The following is a 15,998-nucleotide window of genomic DNA, read 5'->3' as shown; positions in this document are numbered from 1 at the left end:
GTCTGTCTCTCTCTCTCTGACAGCGTGTCAGTCTGTCTCTCTCTCTCTGACAGCGTGTCAGTCTGTCTCTCTCTCTCTGACAGCGTGTCAGTCTGTCTCTCTCTCTCTGACAGCGTGTCAGTCTGTCTCTCTCTCTCTGACAGCGTGTCAGTCTGTCTCTCTCTCTCTGACAGCGTGTCAGTCTGTCTCTCTCTCTCTGCCAGTGTCAGTCTGTCTCTCTCTCTCTGCCAGTGTCAGTCTGTCTCTCTCTCTCTGCCAGTGTCAGTCTGTCTCTCTCTCTCTGCCAGTGTCAGTCTGTCTCTCTCTCTCTGCCAGTGTCAGTCTGTCTCTCTCTCTCTGCCAGTGTCAGTCTGTCTCTCTCTCTCTGCCAGTGTCAGTCTGTCTCTCTCTCTCTGCCAGTGTCAGTCTGTCTCTCTCTCTCTCTGCCAGTGTCAGTCTGTCTCTCTCTCTCTGCCAGTGTCAGTCTGTCTCTCTCTCTCTGCCAGTGTCAGTCAGTCTGTCTCTCTCTCTGCCAGTGTCAGTCTGTCTCTCTCTCTGCCAGTGTCAGTCAGTCTTTCTCTCTCTCTGCCAGTGTCAGTCAGTCTGTCTCTCTCTCTGCCAGTGTCAGTCAGTCTGTCTCTCTCTCTGCCAGTGTCAGTCAGTCTGTCTCTCTCTCTCTGCCAGTGTCAGTCTGTCTCTCTCTCTGCCAGTGTCAGTCAGTCTGTCTCTCTCTCTGCCAGTGTCAGTCAGTCTGTCTCTCTCTCTGCCAGTGTCAGTCAGTCTGTCTCTCTCTCTGCCAGTATCAGTCTGTCTCTCTCTCTGCCAGTGTCAGTCAGTCTGTCTCTCTCTCTGCCAGTGTCTGTCAGTCTGTCTCTCTCTCTCTGCCAATGTCTGTCAGTCTGTCTCTCTCTCTGCCAGTGTCTGTCAGTCTCTCTCTCTGCCAGTCTGCCTCTCTCTGTCAGTTATGTCCGTCATGAAGCTATTAATGTATATATTATGGAAAATATTTTTCTTTTAAAATTCAGGTTTAGTCTGCGGGTGTGCCTTAGTTGGATTAAAGCCACCTAGTTCGGGTGTTTTGATGAGTACTAATTTTGAAATATCAGAGTGCGCATTTGCATTTTTTGAATAAATCATTCAAGGAGCAGGGTGAAAACAGACACCTTTCTAGCAGTTTCCAAACAGTATGTTTATATAGTAATAAAATTGGTATTATGAAAGGGGTTTTATTGTTAGAGAGGTTTAGTTCAGAGGTTGTTGATACAATGAGAATTAACATTCAATGGGTAGTGTTAGGTATAAGAAGACAATGGTTTTGGGTGTGCAGGGCAGAGGCAATGTAGGATCAAGAGGCAGCTGCAAGCTTCCATGTGACTCCACAAGGAAACAAAGTGAAAAGAACCTCAGTTTGAATTTGTAAAGTAAAAATGCTTTGCCTGGTGATTGGTTAAGTCTATGGGTTGTTGTTGCCTTAATGGAGATTAGATTCAGAATTTGTTAAAAGTTATGATAGTAATAATTTGTAGCCATGTGTATATATATTTTAACCTGTGTAAATTAATAAAATGTTTCATTTAGTTTCATGTAAAACCTTGAAAACTACTGGTCTGATTCCTGAATTTAGAGTCGCACTTAAAATTATAGGTTATGACAGTTGTTAAAAAGTTTCCCTCTGGGATTTTTAAATAACTCTGCTTTACCAACTGTATTTGTCATAACAGGGTCAGTCTCTCTCTCTCTGTCAGTCTTTCAGCCTGTGTCTCTCGCTCTCGCTTTCTCTCTGTCAGTATGTCAGACGGACTTCGCTCTCTGTCAGTGTGTCAGTCTGTGTCTCTCGCATTCTCTCTCTGTTAGTGTGTCAGTCTGTGTGCCACTCTCTCCCAGTGTCAGACTGATCTCTCTCTCTCTCTCTCTGTGTCAGTCTGTGCCCCTCACATTCTCTCTCTCTCTTTGTTAGTGTCAGTCTGCGTCTCGTTCACTCTCTGTCAGTGTGTCAGTCTGTGTCTCATTCTCTCTTTGTCAATGTGTCAGTCTGTGTCTCATTCTCTCTTTGTCAATGTGTCAGTCTGTGTCTCATTCTCTCTCTGCCAGTGTGTCAGCGCGTCTCTCTCTCTGCCAGTGTGTCAGCGCGTCTCTCTCTCTGCCAGTGTGTCAGCGCGTCTCTCTCTCTGCCAGTGTGTCAGCGCGTCTCTCTCTCTGCCAGTGTGTCAGCGCGTCTCTCTCTCTGCCAGTGTGTCAGCGCGTCTCTCTCTCTGCCAGTGTGTCAGCGCGTCTCTCTCTCTGCCAGTGTGTCAGCGCGTCTCTCTCTCTGCCAGTGTGTCAGCGCGTCTCTCTCTCTGCCAGTGTGTCAGCGCGTCTCTCTCTCTCTGCCAGTGTGTCAGCGCGTCTCTCTCTCTCTGCCAGTGTGTCAGCGCGTCTCTCTCTCTGCCAGTGTGTCAGCGCGTCTCTCTCTCTGCCAGTGTGTCAGCGCGTCTCTCTCTCTGCCAGTGTGTCAGCGCGTCTCTCTCTCTGCCAGTGTGTCAGCGCGTCTCTCTCTCTGCCAGTGTGTCAGCGCGTCTCTCTCTCTGCCAGTGTGTCAGCGCGTCTCTCTCTCTGCCAGTGTGTCAGCGCGTCTCTCTCTCTGCCAGTGTGTCAGCGCGTCTCTCTCTCTGCCAGTGTGTCAGCGCGTCTCTCTCTCTGCCAGTGTGTCAGCGCGTCTCTCTCTCTGCCAGTGTGTCAGCGCGTCTCTCTCTCTGCCAGTGTGTCAGCGCGTCTCTCTCTCTGCCAGTGTGTCAGCGCGTCTCTCTCTCTGCCAGTGTGTCAGCGCGTCTCTCTCTCTGCCAGTGTGTCAGCGCGTCTCTCTCTCTGCCAGTGTGTCAGCGCGTCTCTCTCTCTGCCAGTGTGTCAGCGCGTCTCTCTCTCTGCCAGTGTGTCAGCGCGTCTCTCTCTCTGCCAGTGTGTCAGCGCGTCTCTCTCTCTGCCAGTGTGTCAGCGCGTCTCTCTCTCTGCCAGTGTGTCAGCGCGTCTCTCTCTCTGCCAGTGTGTCAGCGCGTCTCTCTCTCTGCCAGTGTGTCAGCGCGTCTCTCTCTCTGCCAGTGTGTCAGCGCGTCTCTCTCTCTGCCAGTGTGTCAGCGCGTCTCTCTCTCTGCCAGTGTGTCAGCGCGTCTCTCTCTCTGCCAGTGTGTCAGCGCGTCTCTCTCTCTGCCAGTGTGTCAGCGCGTCTCTCTCTCTGCCAGTGTGTCAGCGCGTCTCTCTCTCTGCCAGTGTGTCAGCGCGTCTCTCTCTCTGCCAGTGTGTCAGCGCGTCTCTCTCTCTGCCAGTGTGTCAGCGCGTCTCTCTCTCTGCCAGTGTGTCAGCGCGTCTCTCTCTCTGCCAGTGTGTCAGCGCGTCTCTCTCTCTGCCAGTGTGTCAGCGCGTCTCTCTCTCTGCCAGTGTGTCAGCGCGTCTCTCTCTCTGCCAGTGTGTCAGCGCGTCTCTCTCTCTGCCAGTGTGTCAGCGCGTCTCTCTCTCTGCCAGTGTGTCAGCGCGTCTCTCTCTCTGCCAGTGTGTCAGCGCGTCTCTCTCTCTGCCAGTGTGTCAGCGCGTCTCTCTCTCTGCCAGTGTGTCAGCGCGTCTCTCTCTCTGCCAGTGTGTCAGCGCGTCTCTCTCTCTGCCAGTGTGTCAGCGCGTCTCTCTCTCTGCCAGTGTGTCAGCGCGTCTCTCTCTCTGCCAGTGTGTCAGCGCGTCTCTCTCTCTGCCAGTGTGTCAGCGCGTCTCTCTCTCTGCCAGTGTGTCAGCGCGTCTCTCTCTCTGCCAGTGTGTCAGCGCGTCTCTCTCTCTGCCAGTGTGTCAGCGCGTCTCTCTCTCTGCCAGTGTGTCAGCGCGTCTCTCTCTCTGCCAGTGTGTCAGCGCGTCTCTCTCTGCCAGTGTGTCAACGCGTCTCTCTCTCTCTGCCAGCGTGTCAACGCGTCTCTCTCTCTCTGACAGCGTGTCAGTCTGTCTCTCTCTCTCTGACAGCGTGTCAGTCTGTCTCTCTCTCTCTGCCAGCGTGTCAGTCTCTCTCTCTCTGCCAGCGTGTCAGTCTGTCTCTCTCTCTCTGCCAGCGTGTCAGTCTGTCTCTCTCTCTCTGCCAGCGTGTCAGTCTGTCTCTCTCTCTCTGCCAGCGTGTCAGTCTGTCTCTCTCTCTCTGCCAGCGTGTCAGTCTGTCTCTCTCTCTCTGCCAGCGTGTCAGTCTGTCTCTCTCTCTCTGCCAGCGTGTCAGTCTGTCTCTCTCTCTCTGCCAGCGTGTCAGTCTGTCTCTCTCTCTCTGCCAGCGTGTCAGTCTGTCTCTCTCTCTCTGCCAGCGTGTCAGTCTGTCTCTCTCTCTCTGCCAGCGTGTCAGTCTGTCTCTCTCTCTCTGCCAGCGTGTCAGTCTGTCTCTCTCTCTCTGCCAGCGTGTCAGTCTGTCTCTCTCTCTCTGCCAGCGTGTCAGTCTGTCTCTCTCTCTCTGCCAGCGTGTCAGTCTGTCTCTCTCTCTCTGCCAGCGTGTCAGTCTGTCTCTCTCTCTCTGCCAGCGTGTCAGTCTGTCTCTCTCTCTCTGCCAGCGTGTCAGTCTGTCTCTCTCTCTCTGCCAGCGTGTCAGTCTGTCTCTCTCTCTCTGCCAGCGTGTCAGTCTGTCTCTCTCTCTCTGCCAGCGTGTCAGTCTGTCTCTCTCTCTCTGCCAGCGTGTCAGTCTGTCTTCTCTCTCTGCCAGCGTGTCAGTCTGTCTCTCTCTCTCTGCCAGCGTGTCTGTCTGTCTCTCTCTCTCTGCCAGCGTGTCTGTCTGTCTCTCTCTCTCTGCCAGCGTGTCAGTCTGTCTCTCTCTCTCTGACAGCGTGTCAGTCTGTCTCTCTCTCTCTGACAGCGTGTCAGTCTGTCTCTCTCTCTCTGACAGCGTGTCAGTCTGTCTCTCTCTCTCTCTGACAGCGTGTCAGTCTGTCTCTCTCTCTCTGACAGCGTGTCAGTCTGTCTCTCTCTCTCTGACAGCGTGTCAGTCTGTCTCTCTCTCTCTGACAGCGTGTCAGTCTGTCTCTCTCTCTCTGCCAGTGTCAGTCTGTCTCTCTCTCTCTGCCAGTGTCAGTCTGTCTCTCTCTCTCTGCCAGTGTCAGTCTGTCTCTCTCTCTCTGCCAGTGTCAGTCTGTCTCTCTCTCTCTGCCAGTGTCAGTCTGTCTCTCTCTCTCTGCCAGTGTCAGTCTGTCTCTCTCTCTCTGCCAGTGTCAGTCTGTCTCTCTCTCTCTGCCAGTGTCAGTCTGTCTCTCTCTCTCTGCCAGTGTCAGTCTGTCTCTCTCTCTCTCTGCCAGTGTCAGTCTGTCTCTCTCTCTCTGCCAGTGTCAGTCTGTCTCTCTCTCTCTGCCAGTGTCAGTCAGTCTGTCTCTCTCTCTGCCAGTGTCAGTCTGTCTCTCTCTCTGCCAGTGTCAGTCAGTCTTTCTCTCTCTCTGCCAGTGTCAGTCAGTCTGTCTCTCTCTCTGCCAGTGTCAGTCAGTCTGTCTCTCTCTCTCTGCCAGTGTCAGTCTGTCTCTCTCTCTGCCAGTGTCAGTCAGTCTGTCTCTCTCTCTGCCAGTGTCAGTCAGTCTGTCTCTCTCTCTGCCAGTGTCAGTCAGTCTGTCTCTCTCTCTGCCAGTATCAGTCTGTCTCTCTCTCTGCCAGTGTCAGTCAGTCTGTCTCTCTCTCTGCCAGTGTCTGTCAGTCTGTCTCTCTCTCTCTGCCAATGTCTGTCAGTCTGTCTCTCTCTCTGCCAGTGTCTGTCAGTCTCTCTCTCTGCCAGTCTGCCTCTCTCTGTCAGTTATGTCCGTCATGAAGCTATTAATGTATATATTATGGAAAATATTTTTCTTTTAAAATTCAGGTTTAGTCTGCGGGTGTGCCTTAGTTGGATTAAAGCCACCTAGTTCGGGTGTTTTGATGAGTACTAATTTTGAAATATCAGAGTGCGCATTTGCATTTTTTGAATAAATCATTCAAGGAGCAGGGTGAAAACAGACACCTTTCTAGCAGTTTCCAAACAGTATGTTTATATAGTAATAAAATTGGTATTATGAAAGGGGTTTTATTGTTAGAGAGGTTTAGTTCAGAGGTTGTTGATACAATGAGAATTAACATTCAATGGGTAGTGTTAGGTATAAGAAGACAATGGTTTTGGGTGTGCAGGGCAGAGGCAATGTAGGATCAAGAGGCAGCTGCAAGCTTCCATGTGACTCCACAAGGAAACAAAGTGAAAAGAACCTCAGTTTGAATTTGTAAAGTAAAAATGCTTTGCCTGGTGATTGGTTAAGTCTATGGGTTGTTGTTGCCTTAATGGAGATTAGATTCAGAATTTGTTAAAAGTTATGATAGTAATAATTTGTAGCCATGTGTATATATATTTTAACCTGTGTAAATTAATAAAATGTTTCATTTAGTTTCATGTAAAACCTTGAAAACTACTGGTCTGATTCCTGAATTTAGAGTCGCACTTAAAATTATAGGTTATGACAGTTGTTAAAAAGTTTCCCTCTGGGATTTTTAAATAACTCTGCTTTACCAACTGTATTTGTCATAACAGGGTCAGTCTCTCTCTCTCTGTCAGTCTTTCAGCCTGTGTCTCTCGCTCTCGCTTTCTCTCTGTCAGTATGTCAGACGGACTTCGCTCTCTGTCAGTGTGTCAGTCTGTGTCTCTCGCATTCTCTCTCTGTTAGTGTGTCAGTCTGTGTGCCACTCTCTCCCAGTGTCAGACTGATCTCTCTCTCTCTCTCTCTGTGTCAGTCTGTGCCCCTCACATTCTCTCTCTCTCTTTGTTAGTGTCAGTCTGCGTCTCGTTCACTCTCTGTCAGTGTGTCAGTCTGTGTCTCATTCTCTCTTTGTCAATGTGTCAGTCTGTGTCTCATTCTCTCTTTGTCAATGTGTCAGTCTGTGTCTCATTCTCTCTCTGCCAGTGTGTCAGAGCGTCTCTCTCTCTGCCAGTGTGTCAGCGCGTCTCTCTCTCTGCCAGTGTGTCAGCGCGTCTCTCTCTCTGCCAGTGTGTCAGCGCGTCTCTCTCTCTGCCAGTGTGTCAGCGCGTCTCTCTCTCTGCCAGTGTGTCAGCGCGTCTCTCTCTCTGCCAGTGTGTCAGCGCGTCTCTCTCTCTGCCAGTGTGTCAGCGCGTCTCTCTCTCTCTGCCAGTGTGTCAGCGCGTCTCTCTCTCTCTGCCAGTGTGTCAGCGCGTCTCTCTCTCTGCCAGTGTGTCAGCGCGTCTCTCTCTCTGCCAGTGTGTCAGCGCGTCTCTCTCTCTGCCAGTGTGTCAGCGCGTCTCTCTCTCTGCCAGTGTGTCAGCGCGTCTCTCTCTCTGCCAGTGTGTCAGCGCGTCTCTCTCTCTGCCAGTGTGTCAGCGCGTCTCTCTCTCTGCCAGTGTGTCAGCGCGTCTCTCTCTCTGCCAGTGTGTCAGCGCGTCTCTCTCTCTGCCAGTGTGTCAGCGCGTCTCTCTCTCTGCCAGTGTGTCAGCGCGTCTCTCTCTCTGCCAGTGTGTCAGCGCGTCTCTCTCTCTGCCAGTGTGTCAGCGCGTCTCTCTCTCTGCCAGTGTGTCAGCGCGTCTCTCTCTCTGCCAGTGTGTCAGCGCGTCTCTCTCTCTGCCAGTGTGTCAGCGCGTCTCTCTCTCTGCCAGTGTGTCAGCGCGTCTCTCTCTCTGCCAGTGTGTCAGCGCGTCTCTCTCTCTGCCAGTGTGTCAGCGCGTCTCTCTCTCTGCCAGTGTGTCAGCGCGTCTCTCTCTCTGCCAGTGTGTCAGCGCGTCTCTCTCTCTGCCAGTGTGTCAGCGCGTCTCTCTCTCTGCCAGTGTGTCAGCGCGTCTCTCTCTCTGCCAGTGTGTCAGCGCGTCTCTCTCTCTGCCAGTGTGTCAGCGCGTCTCTCTCTCTGCCAGTGTGTCAGCGCGTCTCTCTCTCTGCCAGTGTGTCAGCGCGTCTCTCTCTCTGCCAGTGTGTCAGCGCGTCTCTCTCTCTCTGCCAGTGTGTCAGCGCGTCTCTCTCTCTCTGCCAGTGTGTCAGCGCGTCTCTCTCTCTGCCAGTGTGTCAGCGCGTCTCTCTCTCTGCCAGTGTGTCAGCGCGTCTCTCTCTCTGCCAGTGTGTCAGCGCGTCTCTCTCTCTGCCAGTGTGTCAGCGCGTCTCTCTCTCTGCCAGTGTGTCAGCGCGTCTCTCTCTCTGCCAGTGTGTCAGCGCGTCTCTCTCTCTGCCAGTGTGTCAGCGCGTCTCTCTCTCTGCCAGTGTGTCAGCGCGTCTCTCTCTCTGCCAGTGTGTCAGCGCGTCTCTCTCTCTGCCAGTGTGTCAGCGCGTCTCTCTCTCTGCCAGTGTGTCAGCGCGTCTCTCTCTCTGCCAGTGTGTCAGCGCGTCTCTCTCTCTGCCAGTGTGTCAGCGCGTCTCTCTCTCTGCCAGTGTGTCAGCGCGTCTCTCTCTCTGCCAGTGTGTCAGCGCGTCTCTCTCTCTGCCAGTGTGTCAGCGCGTCTCTCTCTCTGCCAGTGTGTCAGCGCGTCTCTCTCTCTGCCAGTGTGTCAGCGCGTCTCTCTCTCTGCCAGTGTGTCAGCGCGTCTCTCTCTCTGCCAGTGTGTCAGCGCGTCTCTCTCTCTGCCAGTGTGTCAGCGCGTCTCTCTCTCTGCCAGTGTGTCAGCGCGTCTCTCTCTCTGCCAGTGTGTCAGCGCGTCTCTCTCTCTGCCAGTGTGTCAGCGCGTCTCTCTCTCTGCCAGTGTGTCAGCGCGTCTCTCTCTCTGCCAGTGTGTCAGCGCGTCTCTCTCTCTGCCAGTGTGTCAGCGCGTCTCTCTCTCTGCCAGTGTGTCAGCGCGTCTCTCTCTCTGCCAGTGTGTCAGCGCGTCTCTCTCTCTCTGCCAGTGTGTCAGCGCGTCTCTCTCTCTGCCAGTGTGTCAGCGCGTCTCTCTCTCTGCCAGTGTGTCAGCGCGTCTCTCTCTCTGCCAGTGTGTCAGCGCGTCTCTCTCTCTGCCAGTGTGTCAGCGCGTCTCTCTCTCTGCCAGTGTGTCAGCGCGTCTCTCTCTCTGCCAGTGTGTCAGCGCGTCTCTCTCTCTGCCTGTGTGTCAGCGCGTCTCTCTCTCTGCCAGTGTGTCAGCGCGTCTCTCTCTCTGCCAGTGTGTCAGCGCGTCTCTCTCTCTGCCAGTGTGTCAGCGCGTCTCTCTCTCTGCCAGTGTGTCAGCGCGTCTCTCTCTCTGCCAGTGTGTCAGCGCGTCTCTCTCTCTGCCAGTGTGTCAGCGCGTCTCTCTCTCTGCCAGTGTGTCAGCGCGTCTCTCTCTCTGCCAGTGTGTCAGCGCGTCTCTCTCTCTGCCAGTGTGTCAGCGCGTCTCTCTCCCTGCCAGTGTGTCAGCGCGTCTCTCTCTCTGCCAGTGTGTCAGCGCGTCTCTCTCTCTGCCAGTGTGTCAGCGCGTCTCTCTCTCTGCCAGTGTGTCAGCGCATCTCTCTCTCTGCCAGTGTGTCAGTCTGTCTCTCTCTCTGCCAGTGTGTCAGTCTCTCTCTCTCTTTGCCAGCGTGTCAGTCTGTCTCTCTTTGCCAGCGTGTCAGTCTGTCTCTCTCTCTGCCAGCGTGTCAGTCTGTCTCTCTCTCTGCCAGCGTGTCAGTCTGTCTCTCTCTCTCTGCCAGCGTGTCAGTCTGTCTCTCTCTCTCTGCCAGCGTGTCAGTCTGTCTCTCTCTCTCTGCCAGCGTGTCAGTCTGTCTCTCTCTCTCTGCCAGCGTGTCAGTCTGTCTCTCTCTCTCTGCCAGCGTGTCAGTCTGTCTCTCTCTCTCTGCCAGCGTGTCAGTCTGTCTCTCTCTCTCTGCCAGCGTGTCAGTCTGTCTCTCTCTCTCTGCCAGCGTGTCAGTCTGTCTCTCTCTCTCTGCCAGCGTGTCAGTCTGTCTCTCTCTCTCTGCCAGCGTGTCAGTCTGTCTCTCTCTCTCTGCCAGCGTGTCAGTCTGTCTCTCTCTCTCTGCCAGCGTGTCAGTCTGTCTCTCTCTCTCTGCCAGCGTGTCAGTCTGTCTCTCTCTCTCTGCCAGCGTGTCAGTCTGTCTCTCTCTCTCTGCCAGCGTGTCAGTCTGTCTCTCTCTCTCTGCCAGCGTGTCAGTCTGTCTCTCTCTCTCTGCCAGCGTGTCAGTCTGTCTCTCTCTCTCTGCCAGCGTGTCAGTCTGTCTCTCTCTCTCTGCCAGCGTGTCAGTCTGTCTCTCTCTCTCTGCCAGCGTGTCAGTCTGTCTCTCTCTCTCTGCCAGCGTGTCTGTCTGTCTCTCTCTCTCTGCCAGCGTGTCTGTCTGTCTCTCTCTCTCTGCCAGCGTGTCTGTCTGTCTCTCTCTCTCTGCCAGCGTGTCTGTCTGTCTCTCTCTCTCTGCCAGCGTGTCAGTCTGTCTCTCTCTCTCTGCCAGCGTGTCAGTCTGTCTCTCTCTCTCTGACAGCGTGTCAGTCTGTCTCTCTCTCTCTGACAGCGTGTCAGTCTGTCTCTCTCTCTCTGACAGCGTGTCAGTCTGTCTCTCTCTCTCTGACAGCGTGTCAGTCTGTCTCTCTCTCTCTGACAGCGTGTCAGTCTGTCTCTCTCTCTCTGACAGCGTGTCAGTCTGTCTCTCTCTCTCTGCCAGTGTCAGTCTGTCTCTCTCTCTCTGCCAGTGTCAGTCTGTCTCTCTCTCTCTGCCAGTGTCAGTCTGTCTCTCTCTCTCTGCCAGTGTCAGTCTGTCTCTCTCTCTCTGCCAGTGTCAGTCTGTCTCTCTCTCTCTGCCAGTGTCAGTCTGTCTCTCTCTCTCTGCCAGTTTCAGTCTGTCTCTCTCTCTCTGCCAGTTTCAGTCTGTCTCTCTCTCTCTGCCAGTGTCAGTCTGTCTCTCTCTCTCTGCCAGTGTCAGTCTGTCTCTCTCTCTCTGCCAGTGTCAGTCTGTCTCTCTCTCTCTGCCAGTGTCAGTCTGTCTCTCTCTCTCTGCCAGTGTCAGTCTGTCTCTCTCTCTCTGCCAGTGTCAGTCTGTCTCTCTCTCTCTGCCAGTGTCAGTCTGTCTCTCTCTCTCTGCCAGTGTCAGTCTGTCTCTCTCTCTCTGCCAGTGTCAGTCTGTCTCTCTCTCTCTCTTCCAGTGTCAGTCTGTCTCTCTCTCTCTCTGTCAGTGTATGTCTGTCCCCCTCTCTCTCTCTCTGTCAGTGTATCAGTCTGTCTCCCTCTCTCTCTCTGTCAGTGTATCAGTCTGTCTCCCTCTCTCTCTGTCAGTGTATCAGTCTGTCTCCCTCTCTCTCTGTCAGTGTATCAGTCTGTCTCCCTCTCTCTCTGTCAGTGTATCAGTCTGTCTCCCTCTCTCTCTGTCAGTGTATCAGTCTGTCTCCCTCTCTCTCTGTCAGTGTATCAGTCTGTCTCCCTCTCTCTCTGTCAGTGTATCAGTCTGTCTCCCTCTCTCTCTGTCAGTGTATCAGTCTGTCTCCCTCTCTCTCTGTCAGTGTATCAGTCTGTCTCCCTCTCTCTCTGTCAGTGTATCAGTCTGTCTCCCTCTCTCTCTGTCAGTGTATCAGTCTGTCTCCCTCTCTCTCTGTCAGTGTATCAGTCTGTCTCCCTCTCTCTCTGTCAGTGTATCAGTCTGTCTCCCTCTCTCTCTGTCAGTGTATCAGTCTGTCTCCCTCTCTCTCTGTCAGTGTATCAGTCTGTCTCCCTCTCTCTCTGTCAGTGTATCAGTCTGTCTCCCTTTCTCTGTCAGTGTATCAGTCTCTCTCTCTCTCTATCAGTGTATCAGTCTCTCTCTCTCTCTATCAGTGTATCAGTCTCTCCCTCTCTCTCTGTCAGTGTATCAGTCTGTCTCCCTCTCTCTCTGTCAGCGTATCAGTCTGTCTCCCTCTCTCTCTCTCTGTCAGCGTATCAGTCTGTCTCCCTCTCTCTCTCTCTGTCAGTGTATCAGTCTGTCTCCCTCTCTCTCTCTCTCTGTCAGTGTATCAGTCTGTCTCCCTCTCTCTCTCTCTGTCAGTGTATCAGTCTGTCTCCCTCTCCCTCTCTGTCAGTGTATCAGTCTGTCTCCCTCTCCCTCTCTGTCAGCGTATCAGTCTGTCTCCCTCTCTCCCTCTCTGTCAGCGTATCAGTCTGTCTCCCTCTCTCTCTCTCTGTCAGTGTATCAGTCTGTCTCCCTCTCTCTCTCTGTCAGTGTATCAGTCTGTCTCCCTCTCTCCCTCTGTCAGTGTATCAGTCTGTCTCCCTCTCTCTCTCTGTCAGTGTATCAGTCTGTCTCCCTCTCTCTCTCTCTCTGTCAGTGTATCAGTCTGTCTCCCTCTCTCTCTCTCTCTGTCAGTGTATCAGTCTGTCTCCCTCTCTCTCTCTCTCTGTCAGTGTATCAGTCTGTCTCCCTCTCTCTCTCTCTGTCAGTGTATCAGTCTGTCTCCCTCTCTCTCTGTCAGTGTATGTCTGTCCCCCTCTCTCTCTCTCTGTCAGTGTATCAGTCTGTCTCCCTCTCTCTCTCTGTCAGTGTATCAGTCTGTCTCCCTCTCTCTCTCTCTCTCTGTCAGTGTATCAGTCTGTCTCCCTCTCTCTCTCTCTCTGTCAGTGTATCAGTCTGTCTCCCTCTCTCTCTCTCTCTGTCAGTGTATCAGTCTGTCTCCCTCTCTCTCTGTCAGTGTATCAGTCTGTCTCCCTCTCTCTCTGTCAGTGTATCAGTCTGTCTCCCTCTCTCTCTGTCAGTGTATCAGTCTGTCTCCCTCTCTCTCTGTCAGTGTATCAGTCTGTCTCCCTCTCTCTCTGTCAGTGTATCAGTCTGTCTCCCTCTCTCTCTGTCAGTGTATCAGTCTGTCTCCCTCTCTCTCTGTCAGTGTATCAGTCTGTCTCCCTCTCTCTCTGTCAGTGTATCAGTCTGTCTCCCTCTCTCTCTGTCAGTGTATCAGTCTGTCTCCCTCTCTCTCTGTCAGTGTATCAGTCTGTCTCCCTCTCTCTCTGTCAGTGTATCAGTCTGTCTCCCTCTCTCTCTGTCAGTGTATCAGTCTGTCTCCCTCTCTCTCTGTCAGTGTATCAGTCTGTCTCCCTCTCTCTCTGTCAGTGTATCAGTCTGTCTCCCTCTCTCTCTGTCAGTGTATCAGTCTGTCTCCCTCTCTCTCTGTCAGTGTATCAGTCTGTCTCCCTCTCTCTCTGTCAGTGTATCAGTCTGTCTCCCTCTCTCTCTGTCAGTGTATCAGTCTGTCTCCCTCTCTCTCTGTCAGTGTATCAGTCTGTCTCCCTCTCTCTCTGTCAGTGTATCAGTCTGTCTCCCTCTCTCTCTGTCAGTGTATCAGTCTGTCTCCCTCTCTCTCTGTCAGTGTATCAGTCTGTCTCCCTCTCTCTCTGTCAGTGTATCAGTCTGTCTCCCTCTCTCTCTGTCAGTCTATCAGTCTGTCTCCCTCTCTCTCTGTCAGTGTATCAGTCTGTCTCCCTCTCTCTCTGTCAGTGTATCAGTCTGTCTCCCTCTCTCTCTGTCAGTGTATCAGTCTGTCTCCCTCTCTCTCTGTCAGTGTATCAGTCTGTCTCCCTCTCTCTCTGTCAGTGTATCAGTCTGTCTCCCTCTCTCTCTGTCAGTGTATCAGTCTGTCTCCCTCTCTCTCTGTCAGTGTATCAGTCTGTCTCCCTCTCTCTCTGTCAGTGTATCAGTCTGTCTCCCTCTCTCTCTGTCAGTGTATCAGTCTGTCTCCCTCTCTCTCTGTCAGTGTATCAGTCTGTCTCCCTCTCTCTCTGTCAGTGTATCAGTCTGTCTCCCTCTCTCTCTGTCAGTGTATCAGTCTGTCTCCCTCTCTCTCTGTCAGTGTATCAGTCTGTCTCCCTCTCTCTCTGTCAGTGTATCAGTCTGTCTCCCTCTCTCTCTGTCAGTGTATCAGTCTGTCTCCCTCTCTCTCTGTCAGTGTATCAGTCTGTCTCCCTCTCTCTCTGTCAGTGTATCAGTCTGTCTCCCTCTCTCTCTGTCAGTGTATCAGTCTGTCTCCCTCTCTCTCTGTCAGTGTATCAGTCTGTCTCCCTCTCTCTCTGTCAGTGTATCAGTCTGTCTCCCTCTCTCTCTGTCAGTGTATCAGTCTGTCTCCCTCTCTCTCTGTCAGTGTATCAGTCTGTCTCCCTCTCTCTCTGTCAGTGTATCAGTCTGTCTCCCTCTCTCTCTGTCAGTGTATCAGTCTGTCTCCCTCTCTCTCTGTCAGTGTATCAGTCTGTCTCCCTCTCTCTCTGTCAGTGTATCAGTCTGTCTCCCTCTCTCTCTGTCAGTGTATCAGTCTGTCTCCCTCTCTCTCTGTCAGTGTATCAGTCTGTCTCCCTCTCTCTCTGTCAGTGTATCAGTCTGTCTCCCTCTCTCTCTGTCAGTGTATCAGTCTGTCTCCCTCTCTCTCTGTCAGTGTATCAGTCTGTCTCCCTCTCTCTCTGTCAGTGTATCAGTCTGTCTCCCTCTCTCTCTGTCAGTGTATCAGTCTGTCTCCCTCTCTCTCTGTCAGTGTATCAGTCTGTCTCCCTCTCTCTGTCAGTGTATCAGTCTGTCTCCCTCTCTCTGTCAGTGTATCAGTCTGTCTCCCTCTCTCTGTCAGTGTATCAGTCTGTCTCCCTCTCTCTGTCAGTGTATCAGTCTCTCTCTCTCTCTATCAGTGTATCAGTCTCTCTCTCTCTCTCTCTATCAGTGTATCAGTCTCTCTCTCTCTCTATCAGTGTATCAGTCTCTCTCTCTCTCTCTCTATCAGTGTATCAGTCTCTCTCTCTCTCTCTATCAGTGTATCAGTCTCTCTCTCTCTCTCTATCAGTGTATCAGTCTCTCTCTCTCTCTCTATCAGTGTATCAGTCTGTCTGTCTGTCTCTCTCTCCGTCGGTCCCCGTCCCTCAGCTGTTCTCGCTCTCACCATTACGCCGCTTAATTCACCCATACCCTGGGATTCAGTATGTCTGACAGGGCCCAGAATAAACAATTGAAAAACATCATTGCAAAACACCTTATGATAAAAAAAAACTACCTGAACCACCCACCTTCGGTGTCCGGATGTGCTCCATTTTAATTGAAGAAAATGATAAACAGAAAGCGATGAAAGTTAATGCTCTGCAAACACCACCACCGCCTTACTAGGACCAACCGCACATGCGCCAAGTCCGACACCTTTTTCCGGTTCCGGTCAGTGCTGCTCAACCGCTCCCCCTACAGGCCGGCCAGTGAGCGGCTTCTCATCCGGAGCGGGGCCCGCTCTCCAGTGGGCAATCGGCTCCTTGTCGGCGCGGGGCCTGCTCACTTCCGCCAAATAAACAGTGTGGCTATGGGTACTTTTATGATTATAAAGCTATTACTAAATGATATGGGAGAAGCATCCAACAAAGTAAATATAATTCATCAAAATAGTGAAGTAAAGTCAGAGAGGTGTGTTAAAACAGCATAGATATAATCAGGCCTCTGCTGCATATTGTGTCCATTTTGCCCAAGAACAAGAAATATATTCAAGTGATGGGGATAGTGTGAAGAAGAGCCACATAGCTTATTCCCTAGCTTCAGAGGACTGAGTTATCAGGCAAGATTGGAGAATGAGCTCTTCAACTTTTAAAAGGAACAATAAAAAGGAAACCTCAGAGATTCAGCAGGTAGTAAATGATGTAAAAATAATAACAGAGCGTAGAATTTTCTGCCCCATTAGTGGTGGGTATGTTGGGCAGTGTGAGTAGACAATATTGCGAGAAGCCCAAAAATTGGTTTTAGGCTGTTATAAAACCAATTCACAATTGTCCACTCCACCCATCAATGGCGGGCTGCGTTTCCTGCTGCCACAGGTCGGGAACCTAATTCCAATACTTTAGCATCTCATTATAAGCCCTGCTTGCCGGAATCATCCCCCCATGCTGGATCATGCGGGCGTTTTGGCATGATTGCATACCAACATGTTTCACAACTGTACATAAGCGATGTGCACCTGTTGAGCTGCACTTCACTCAGGACATTGAGATTTGTATGCCAACGTTGTTTCAGGCAGCACTCGTGGTCATCAGCACCAGGCTTCGCAGGCAGCACATCACTTTTAGGGGGCTCACGGTAGGTCCTTGCCTACCATACCAGCCGTAAGGCTGGGGTGGCTTTTTAATGGCTGCAAGCCTAGGGCTTGTTTGGGAAAGGGGGAGAAGTGGCCTCAGGCAAGAGAAGAGGCTGTAGGGTGAG

The 15,998-nt window shown here is 52.2% G+C and overlaps 1 protein-coding gene across 1 annotated transcript in view; it reads right to left on the bottom strand.

Annotated features, from left to right (window-relative positions):
- mtmr6 (myotubularin related protein 6) overlaps positions 1–14,952 on the bottom strand; it is a 194,802-nt gene extending 179,850 nt beyond the window's left edge. The window contains exon 1 of the mRNA XM_041199055.1: positions 14,831–14,952. Within this exon, the coding sequence (XP_041054989.1) occupies positions 14,831–14,854 (24 nt within the window). The 5' untranslated portion in view covers positions 14,855–14,952. The remainder of the gene's footprint in view (positions 1–14,830) is intronic.
- Between the last annotated feature and the right edge of the window lie 1,046 nt (positions 14,953–15,998).

The sequence above is a fragment of the Carcharodon carcharias genome, chromosome 11, assembly GCF_017639515.1.
Source record: "Carcharodon carcharias isolate sCarCar2 chromosome 11, sCarCar2.pri, whole genome shotgun sequence".
Lineage (NCBI taxonomy): Eukaryota > Metazoa > Chordata > Chondrichthyes > Lamniformes > Lamnidae > Carcharodon > Carcharodon carcharias.
This window is presented reverse-complemented; position numbering and strand designations above follow the sequence as displayed.